The sequence below is a fragment of the Nicotiana attenuata genome, unplaced genomic scaffold (genome assembly GCF_001879085.1).
Source record: "Nicotiana attenuata strain UT unplaced genomic scaffold, NIATTr2, whole genome shotgun sequence".
Lineage (NCBI taxonomy): Eukaryota > Viridiplantae > Streptophyta > Magnoliopsida > Solanales > Solanaceae > Nicotiana > Nicotiana attenuata.
In genome coordinates this window covers 37,685-48,810 of record NW_017675412.1, presented here as the reverse complement: position 1 = coordinate 48,810, position 11,126 = coordinate 37,685, and the positions used below count along the sequence as shown (strand labels likewise).

Here is an 11,126-nt window from a genome sequence, read left to right as displayed (position 1 = left end):
TAACCAATCCGAATTACATCCAAACTTTGCACACAAGTCCCAAATGACAATCCAAACCTATTCCATCTTCAGAATCTAAAATCCGAATCTGATATTATCAAAGTCAACCCCCAATCAAACTTGTGAACTCTCCAAACCTCCAAATTGCCAACTTTCAGCAAAATAATACTAAAATTTCATAGAAACCTTCAAATCCAATTCCGAACATACGCCCAAGTCTGAAATTACCATACGAACCAATTGGAACCATCAAAACATTGATCCGATGTCGTTTACCCAAAAGTCAAACATTGGTCAAGTCTTATAACTTAATCTTCCAACCAAGGAACTAATGTTCCAATTCATGCGAAACCTTTCCGAAACCAAAACAACCATCCCCGCAAGTCACAAAAAAAACAAGCAAGCATACGACAAACATCAAATAGGAAAATGGGGTTCAAATACACAAACGACCAGCTGGGTCGTTATATAATTACACCTAATTTCATGCTGACCAAGTAATTAATCGGCCAAACAAACATATCAAACTGCGTGATTACATCCAAATTCAATTCTTATGTGGCCTTCCAAACATGTTCTAAAAGAGTTTCATTTGTGAGGGGGAGGGGGGGGGGGGTAGGCGATAACTGTTGCATACATGTATTTGCAAGACCCAAATTAAAACAGAGTAGTTTCTAGCTATAGAAACACGTGATATATGCTTGCAAATTTTCAAATATTGAAACGATTCTTAAGAGGTGTATTTTCATAACATTTAATGATTTAATCCTTTATTGTCCTTGTTGAATTTATACACTCCTTGAGTTAAAAGATAAATCAAATAAGCAAATGACAAGTGTGCGGGACACAAAACTCCAAGAATCTGCATACTTAATAACCATCCATTAGTCTTCCACTCCTAAAAGTGTAATCAATATAGTCATTTTTTCTTTTGGTAAAAAATTAGGAGCCAATGTGGCCCTGCCTAGCTACCAAGAAAATTGATCAAACAAATTCTTGGGGAAAAACAATTCAACCCCCTAGATCAAAAATCAAGAACTAAAGCCCTTACTTCTCTCTCCTCCTCCTTCCTCTTTTCTTCTGGCTATCCCTCTCTTCCATGTCTGTTTTGTCCTGATCTCTGTTTCTGCTAATAATTAACAATGTATCCCCATATAAACTCGAATGGGTATGACCAATTAGCTTCTAAATCATTAGAAAAATCTTCTCAACCATATTTTTACCCTCATTTATTACCTTATGGGTATGGTATGCCCCCAACACAACAACTTGCTCCACCATATGGATCTTCTGGGTCTAATGTATATGTCCAAAGAGCCCCTATTGGAATAACCAAACCTATGCAAGAGGCAACTTGGTCAACCAACATTTTTGCATGTTGTAGAGACCCCAAAAATTGTACGTCCCGCCGTTGTTTTTTCCTTTATACATCATTTCGCGTTATGTATTCTGATCGGGATTCATTATAAATTGACTAATTTTATGCTTACGGTTAACCTATTGTAACCTTCTTTGTTTATCCGGTGTTGGAATCGACAATATATAAGCAAGCTTAGATAGGCTTAGTTTCCTATAATTTTATCAATTGAAGCATAATTATTATTTTTCTTCTTGATGTATTAATCATTTCCTTATAATTTTATGAATATGCCTAATGATCTTTTTCCTTTGTGTATAGGTCTTACAACATGTTTTTGTCCATGTATAACATCCGGGCATATTGCAGAAATTGTCAGTGAAGGACGAACGTGTAAGACAAACAATTAATCCTATGATATATTTGTCGAGTCATGACAAAATTTGTTTTTGTTTATGTTTATTGTCTAATTTTATTTTTCCATTTTGGGACAGCATGCATGGAAGGAGTGATAGTAAACTTGTTGCTCTGTTGTTGTTTGGCTGCACCCCTTTACACTTTTTACAACAGGCTTAAATTGAGAAGAAAGTTCAAGTTGGAAGGGAACGGCGTTCTTGATTGCATTACTCATACACTTTGCTGTTATTGTGCATTGTGTCAAGAATATCGTGAGCTTCATCGTCAAGGATTTGACCCTAGTCTTGGTAAAAATTTCTCATATTCACAATTATAGTAACAGGGAAAAATTAAAATATTAGCGTAAACGTTACCAAAAATGAGTCTTATCCTAATATTTTGTAAATTGATATGTTCAGGATGGGCAGAAAATATTGAGAGGCAAAGCCATGCTGTTGCTGTTTTCACTATCACGCCACCTCCAGTTCAAGAAGCAATGAAAAGATAGATAAGATCTCAAATTTTTTTCAACCAGTTAATTGTCAAGGTAAGAATTATGGAGTCTAATTTTCTTCTAAAAATATGGACTATCTTGTTTCTAAGTAAGGAGTGTTTTATCCCTTAATAATTAAATCTATCTTTTTAATAGACTAGTCAAACCAGTAGTTTCCTAATTCTACATGCCTGAAACAAAAAGAAAAGTTACTTGTTTGATGTTTAAACTAGGGCTGTTTATCGGGCGGATTGGCCAGATATTTACGCTTAACGGTTCGGCTTATCGGTTACCGGTTTATAAATGTACTAATCCGCTAGGCACCCAATAAGATATTGAGCGAATTGCTATCGGATTAGCGATTATCAGGCGGTTATCGAGAGGTTTATCAGCTAAATTAAATTGAGATTAAAAATTACATAAATAAACAAGATATTAAACAATAGATAGACGATCCAGTCACAATCACACTCCGGTATGCTAATGAAGCTCTCATTGTTAATGGTAGTTTCTTTTCTTTAATTCTTTTACAATAAGCAAGTTAAAAATACACATTGGGGATCCTTAACCAGTAATAGAAGTTCAGTGATAATATTAATTAAATCCCTTATAATATTAAATCTACTTTCTTAATAGACTATTCAAACCAGTAGTTTCCTAGTTCTGGATGCCTAAAACAAAAAAGAAAAGTTACTTATTTGATGTTTAAACACCTCAAGCTCTCTTACCAAAACTTTCTGCAACACAGTTTCATTTTAAATTTATTATACTGACTAGTATTAAGCAGTAAAGTGTAATCCCTCTATGCAAAATTTATAGCTTGTTCTATATATTACTTACCAAATATAATGACCTTTTTTGGGAAATGAACTTTTTAATAATACATTTTTTATGCTCTAAAATTCTTGCTTTATGTGAATTGTAAATAGATAAGTATTGTTTATAAAATTAAAAGTAATGTTTGAAATTTGACCAGGCCGAGTCATATCATTCTTTGATCCATACGGCAAATGCAAACTTGATGAAATACATAAAATTAATACTCCCTCCTCCGTCTCATTTAATGTGATATAATTTGATTAGGCACATAATTTAAGAAAGAACGAATAATTGTTGAAATTTATGGTTTAAAATAAGCCATAAATATTGTGTAACTATAAATCATATCACTAATAATATAATGAAAAATTTAAAGTTAAACTATATTTCAACATAAAAATACATCATTCTTTTTTAGACCGACAAACGAAGAAAGCGCATCATATAAATTGGGATAGGAGTAATGTTTAATTTAATGTTGGGTTTAAAACAACTCATATGCGTGACTATTCTTATTGTTACTGCTGCTGTTATATTTACTTTTATCATTTTATTTTTGTTATTTCATCATTATTGTTTGCAGATAAAACCAGATACACATCGGTTGCTTTGACTAATCCATGGTGCAGGACTGGTCCTTGTGGTCAAAGCTGGCCTGTCCCAAGCTAGTTTTAAATTTTTTTTTCCCCTCAATATAGATGGATTCTCAAATAGCTTGTGATCACCAGAATTATCCACTTGATTACCTTCTTGAAATAGGAAAAACAATTTTGGATTTTTCATATATTGCCCACTCCAAGTAGATAGAGATCGATTTCAAACTAGCATTTGCATAAAGAGGAAGAGATCTACAACTAGTTTTGCCTTTGTATGTATATAGGTTGTAAAACTCAGTTCTTGGATTTCAGCGTTCCTTCGATGCTCAAACAAAGTGTTCATGTAAAGTCCAACTCACATGCATTATAATTTACACATACAAGATACACACCCTCTCTCTTAATAAACTGGTCTTATGTTAAAGGACATAAACAGAGTTGAATATCTATATACCTAAGGGAAATATGATTTGCAAAGTAGGATACAAAAGTTCATATCTATATAATGGAAAGCTCATATAATCCATGGACGAATAGTGGAGTTCGTAAAAGAAGCCAAAGAAAGATCTCTGGGGCTTGCTATCGTAATCTCTTCTCATAGTGTATGTGAGAAAGAGTGACGAACCCAAATTAGGATCATGTCACAATGCGCAGGTGGTTTGAACCATCCAAACAAGCCTATTTGAATTTAAAAATTTTGGCAAAATTTTCCTTTATAAATAGATATGAAGCCACTCCACTACCATATAACAATGCCCCATAATAATGTTTGGGGTTGTCATTGTATTTATAAAGCAGTACATAAGTGTAAAATGCAAGAATACCCTTATTTAGAAGGGTAACATACAACAACTCATAGGCTAACATGGTAAAATATATATGTATATCAACACGCCACCTCAATCGAGTGTGGGGAGATGCCAAGATTGTCTCGAAGAGTCTTAAATCGATGAGAGGACAGGCCCTTCGTAAGAATGTCAGCTAGTTGACGCTCTGTTGGAAGATAACGAAGAGGAATAGATCCAGAGGCTACACGTCCCCGTACAAAATGAAAATCAACTACAAGATGTTTTGTACGAGAATGATATGTAGGATTCATCGTAAGATATAAGGCACTTACATTATCACAAAAGATGAGTGGCACATCAAGGAGAAAAATATGCAAGTCCCGTAGCAACTGTTGGATCCCTAATACCTCAGGTATAGTGTGAGCCATGACACGATACTCAGTCTCGAAACTAGAGCGAGAGACAGCATGTTGTTTCTCAGAAGACCAAGATATAAGATTTGGACCAAAGAAAACCAGGCATCCAGTAGTAGACCGACGAGTATCAGGACAACAAGCCCAATCAGAATTAGAATACGCAGTAAGAAAATAAGTAGTAATTGGGGTCAACAACAACCCAAAATCAAGAGTACCAGCAATATAGCACAGAATGGGTTTAACAGCAGCAAAATGAGTAGAAGTAGGATTATGCAAGTGTTGACTAGCTGTGTTTACTGCAAAAATAATGTCAGGTCGAGTCAGAGTCAAATACTGTAAAGCACCCGCTAGACTGTGGTATAAAGTACAATCAACAAAAGTAGAGCCCTCAATAGTGCCAGATCAGAAGAAGACGGAATAGAGACATGCTTGGACTGTAACAAACCAGCACGATCAACAATATCTCGAGCATACTTACTCTGAGGGAGATGCAAACCATTCACCAACCGAGTGACATGAATACCTAAAAAAATGAAGATCACCATGCTATAATAAAAAACTCAGAGTCAAGTAATCTAGAAAATCAGGATATTAAGCGAGGATTGGAGCCAGTAAGTACAATGTCATCCACATATAACAATAAAAAAAATATTGACCACCAGATAAATAGACAAACATAGATGAATCTGCACGGCTATTCTAAAACCCATGTGATAGTAGAAAAGAACCAAACCGACTAAACCATGCACGAGGTGCGTGCTTGAGACCATACAATGCCTTATGTAGTTTGCAAATATAGTCTAGTCGAAGAGAATCAATGAACCCCTGTGGCTGCTCCATGCAGACAGACTCATGCAAATAACCATTGAGAAATATATTTTTTACATCAAATTGATGAATAGACCAACCACGAGAAAGAGCAATGAGAATACCATACGTATAGTAGTGGGGCGAACAACAGGACTAATAGTCTTACCATAATCCACACCAAGTACCTGAGTATAGCCCGTGGCCACCAATCTTACCTTACAATGATCAAGGGAGCCATCAGACTTCTGCTTAACTCGACAGACCCATTTTCAACCAACAACATTAACACCAGATGGACGATGAACAAGAGACCACGTCTGATTTTTAAGTAAGGAATTGAACTTTTCTGCCATTGCACTGCGCCATCTATCATCCTTCACTGTAGAGCTGAAACAAGGAGGCTCAATAGGCAAATTAGTGAAGGATATGGGATTAAGAGCATATTTAGGATTTGGTTTAACCCCACTACACTTAGGTCGAGTAATAATAGGATGAGTGAAATCGAAAGTGGAAGTTGATGGTTCAATAATGGAGGTGGATATAGAATTTGAAACTGTACTAGATAGCGGCAAGGACGAGGAGCCTAAAGAGCTAGGAGAAATGGAAGACAAAGTAGGAAATTCAACAGAAGAAGAGGTGGACACGAAGGTAGTGGTAAAACTAATAGATTCAGGTGCGGCAAGCGTAGAATTAGGTACGCAGTAGGTATAGGAAGTAGGACACGAGTCATAGAAGGGCGATGAGGTAGTAAAGCAGATAAATTAGCATAGGGAAAACAATTCTCAATAAAGAGAACAGAGCGACTAATATAGACACGGTTAGTATCAAGACGTAGACATCAATATCTCTTGTGACTAGAACTGTACCCTAAAAACATGCAAGGAGAAGAAAGAGAGTCAAGTTTGTGAGAATGATAAGGATGCAAATTTTCTACCACATTCGCTTACAAGATAATGATATCACAATCCTTGAGCAACTCAAGCCACATCATCTGCTGTTGATACTCAATATCACAAGAAGGTGACTACACCAGTTGACGATACTTCTTCTAAGGAAGTCTTGGCAACCTTCAAGCTATCTGTTAACCTTCATAGACAGTGGTGAATAATTCTCCAAATCCGCAGCCTCTTGGTCTTTCTGATGAGCTATTTTAATCCTGTGACACAACCACACCAAGTGCACTACAATCCACTCCTATCAGTTCTTCGTCAAGCCATGAAACATCACCTTCCTCGGCTAGTTCTTCTAGTCATGATATATCCAATATGCCAGGTATTGATTTATTTGTTTAACTACCACATCTTCTAGTTAACCCTCCCCTACATCCACTCAGCCATCTCATAATATGCGCCATATGATAATACCATTTTCCTGTCCATGTCCCTTGCTACTAGTACCACCTAACAAGGTTAAGCCCAAAACTTTTGAAACCGCCCTATCTAAGTCACACTAGTTATCTGTAATGCATGAAGAACTGCAATCTTTAAGATTGAATAAGACTTGGATATTTTTCCTTTATAACTTGAGATGGATGGTTGGATCTCACTAGGTATTCAAGACCAAATACAAAGCAGATAGCTGTGTGGACTGATTCAATGCTCACTTTGTCGCCAAAGGCTATAACCAAATTGAGGGTGTCTACTTTGAGGACACATTTTGTCTAGTTATCAAGGCTTACAATTCGGGCTGTTCTATCTAGTGTCATCACTTTGAATAGGAAGATTAAAGAATTAGATATCAAGAATGCGTATTTGCATGGAGATCTCAAGAAGGTAATTTTCTTAGAGCAACCACCTGATTTCAAGATCCTATCTTCCCAAATCACATGTGTCTACTTAAAAGGTCGTTTACAATCTCAAGCAAGCTTACAATGCATTGTTCCATAAGTTTAGCTGCTATCTCTTACACCTTGTCTTCACTTGTAGCAAGGGAAATTCATCTTTGTTTATTCCCCATTCTTCAGAAGGTACAATGTTACTCCTACTCTATGTTGATGATATTGTCCTAACTTGGAGTCAATCTTCTATTGTGTCCAAGCTCATACACAAGCTGTAATATCACTTTGCCATGAAAGATTTGTGGTCCCTTCACTACTTTGTTGAAATAGAGGTCCCTCAAGACAATGATGGTCTGTTTATTAGCTAGCATAAATATGCTAGTGTTATCCTTCAACGTACGACTATGTTGTCTACTAGAGCTCCTCTGATGCCACTTTCTCAAAAGCATAACCTTCATGACTCTACCGGTCCTCTTGTTGATTCCTGTGAATATAGAAGTTTGGTTGGAGCCTTGCAGTTGACCTTAACTCACCCAAAAATCTCTCATGCTGTGAATCTCTCGTGTTAGTTTTTGCAACACCCCCAATAGAGGTCCATTGGCCTGGGATCAAAAGAGTACTTTGTTATGTTGCTTCCACTGCTCATTTAGGTCTGCACGTTACATCCTAGTCATCTCTTAATTTAGTGGGCTTCTTTTAATGCCGACTAGGCTGGATGTCCCATTATTAGGCGTAAAAATTGCACGGGGCGCCCTATTTGGTCGCCCCCATTTAACCTATACCCATTTTTTTAAAAACTTTTAACTTGTACCCACTTTTTAAACAACTTCAGTCCTCTTTCTCCTCCTCCTTCTCCTCCTCAAAGTTATATCCGCCCTCAACCTCTTTCTGAAGTCCGTGACTAAAGGTCCCTGCTTGATTGAATGGTGGCAATAGATGCGTTGAAGCAGTAGCTAACTGAAACTAACTGGTTTGAATAAATAAATCAGCTTATCATAAATCTGTATAATTGCGTTGAAAACTTTTCGTTGTAGAAAAAATGCACTGATTTTTTATCTGTTTTGCTGAGACTAACTGGTTTGAATCACAACGAAAACCCCTTTGTTTGTGCCATCTCTTAACATCATCTGTTTTGTTTAAGCCTCTGGGAAGCATGAAAACCATAAGCCAGTTACAAAACAAAAACTTCAGCTCTAGAGCTGAAGTTCGCCAGTTATAAAAACAAAAACTTCAGCTCTAGAGCTGAAGTTCGCCAGTTACAAACAAAAACTTCAGCTCTAGAGCTGAAGTTCGCCAGTTACAAAACAAAATACTTCAGCTCTAGAGCTGAAGTTTGCCAGTTACAAAACGAAAACTTCAGCTCTAGAGCTGAAGTTCGCCAGTTACAAAAACAAAAACTTCAGCTCTAGAGCTGAAGTTCGCCAGTTACAAACAAAAACTTCAGCTCTAGAGCTGAAGTTCGCCAGTTACAGAGCTAAAGTTGGCCAGTTACAAAACAAAAAATTCAGCTCTAGAGCTGAAGTTCACCAGTTACAAACAAAAACTTCAGCTCTAGAGCTGAAGTTCGCCAGTTATAAAATAAAAACTTCAGCTCTAGAGCTGAAGTTCGCCAGTTACAAAAATAAAACTTCAGCACACTTGGCTCAGCACACTTGCTACTTCAGGCCCGTCTACTAGAATGCTGAAGTTTTGCATGATTGCGTTTGCTACTTCAGCCCCGTATGCTGAAGTTATGCGAAAAAGCGGGCACGCTTACAATTTTTTTTGCGAAGTGGGCACAAGTTAAAACGTGACACAAAAAGTGGGTATAGATGCAAACCCCCCTTATTAGGCGCTCCACAATTGGTATTTGCATTTGGATTGGCTCAAATTGTATTTCTTTTATTTGAAGCCATCACCTTCAGGCTAAATCCTTTAGCGTGGGGGTTAGGCAAGACCCCTACGATGTCTATTCATAAACAAAAGAGTACAAAGTGAAAGGGGACGTGGACCTTACCTCTACAACCAGGGAAAGAAAGGAGATAGCACAGGTTCCTTTCAACTAGTCAATATATAAAAATCATCTAACAAAAAAGTTACATTTATTATATCTTCTTCTCACGGAAGGAAGTTTCCATCTATCTTGTTGAATTATTGGTCTCTCTTGGCATCTGTTGGAGAGAGTGATAGAAAGTTCCAGTTCCGCTAGAAGATGCTAACTTAGCAAGGAATTCCGCCACTTGATTTGTTTCTCTGAAGCAATGAGAAATATGTACAGTAGCTTCTCTAAGTGCATGAGTAGTATCCATGATAATGTTCTTTAATTTTAGGTTGTTGGTTCCCCTATTGAGAAGCATGTTGACAATAACCATGGAATCCAATTCAATATGCAACATGTTTAAGCCTTGTTGAGTGCACAATTTAATGCCAAAGTTGGTCGCAATTGCTTCAGCTTGGTTGTTGCTGCTACAGTCAACATGGAAGAAAAAAGCCACAAGAAACTCTCCATCATTGTCCCTGACAACACTTTCGATTCCAGCCTTTCCATTTTCTCTAATAAAGCTTCCATTAGTGTTGAGTTTGATCATCCTCACCATAGGGTTACTCCAAGTGAGCTGCTTGATATTCATTGTTTGTTGAAGGCTTTCTACCATATTACACATGCTAGACCAAGTTCATGTTATATTATAGTTAGGATAGCTAATTTGAATGGCTGCTTGGATGTGCCATATAATTTGAAATTCCATCCTACTATCGTAGAACTTTTTGTGCTCCCCATATTTACATGTCTTCCAGCTTTTCCATAGTTCCCAGCAGATGACCACTGGAGCAATTTGCAACAGAAGCTTGTGGATAATAATTTTTTGAGTAATATCCCACCATTCTTTAATCACTCTGTTGATCGGCCAATAATGGTGAGTGATTCTTAAAGGAACACCAATTTATTTCCAAATATGCTTAGCTGTGTCTCCCTCCACAAAGGTATGTTGAATAAAAGTATTGTTAGGTATTTGACAGGAACAACATTTAGATGTCATTTGTTTGTAAAATCTAGAAAACACTTCATCAAAGGGGAGTTTTCCTAAACATAATCTCCAGGTTAGAAAGGAAAATTTAAAGGGGAGAGAGTTATGCCATAGCTTACTGAAAAAATTATTATTAGGTTGCTGATTTCCAACAATCTGGTAGGCAGATTTATTAGAGTAATGGCCATCCTCAGTATCATTCCATACATCATCGTGTTTCTCAGTTGATTGGCTAATGTTGACGTTGCTAATAACTTCCACAAGCTGATTAGTAAGAGTGTTGCGTAGCTTATTAATATCCCAGCAACCATTGATAATAAACTCACAAACATTAGTCTTATTTACCAATGCTGGTAACTAAATTAGCATTGCTATAGGCCAAAGGACCTGTCATAGTCCAATTGTCCCGCCAAAAGTTTCAGTCTCCGGAGTTAATTTGCCAACTGATGTTGCCTTAAGCTTTGTCTCTAGCTAATAGCAAGTGCTTCCAAGCCTGTTAGTTACCCGAGATCCACTTCTTTTTAACAGGATGACTTATTTGACAATATCTAGCTCTGAGGAAGTCTGACCATAGTGAAGGTTTTGTTCTAAACCTCCGCCACCTCTTGATAGTTAATGTGTTAGAGGTATCTTCAAGACTTTTAATGCCAATGACACCTTTATCTTTAG

The 11,126-nt window shown here is 36.9% G+C and overlaps 1 protein-coding gene across 1 annotated transcript; it reads left to right on the top strand.

Annotated features, from left to right (window-relative positions):
- The first annotated feature begins 935 nt into the window (after window positions 1–935).
- LOC109220049 (protein PLANT CADMIUM RESISTANCE 7-like) lies at window positions 936–3,940 on the top strand. Its single transcript, XM_019384505.1, has 5 exons — window positions 936–1,398; window positions 1,679–1,750; window positions 1,852–2,061; window positions 2,173–2,300; window positions 3,649–3,940. The coding sequence occupies exons 1-4, from the start codon at window positions 1,143–1,145 to the stop codon at window positions 2,259–2,261; spliced, it is 627 nt and encodes a 208-aa protein (XP_019240050.1). The 5' UTR covers window positions 936–1,142; the 3' UTR covers window positions 2,262–2,300; window positions 3,649–3,940.
- The last annotated feature ends 7,186 nt before the right edge of the window (window positions 3,941–11,126 follow it).

What these genes read in the sequence shown, in the direction of transcription:
- LOC109220049 (XM_019384505.1), top strand. Translation starts at nt 1,143, where the DNA reads ATGTATCCCCATATAAACTCGAATGGGTATGACCAATTAGCTTCTAAA. An exon ending in TTGTAGAGACCCCAAAAATT is followed by an intron (nt 1,399 to 1,678) that starts GTACGTCCCGCC and finishes CTTTGTGTATAG; the next exon opens with GTCTTACAACATGTTTTTGT. An exon ending in AGGATTTGACCCTAGTCTTG is followed by an intron (nt 2,062 to 2,172) that starts GTAAAAATTTCT and finishes TGATATGTTCAG; the next exon opens with GATGGGCAGAAAATATTGAG.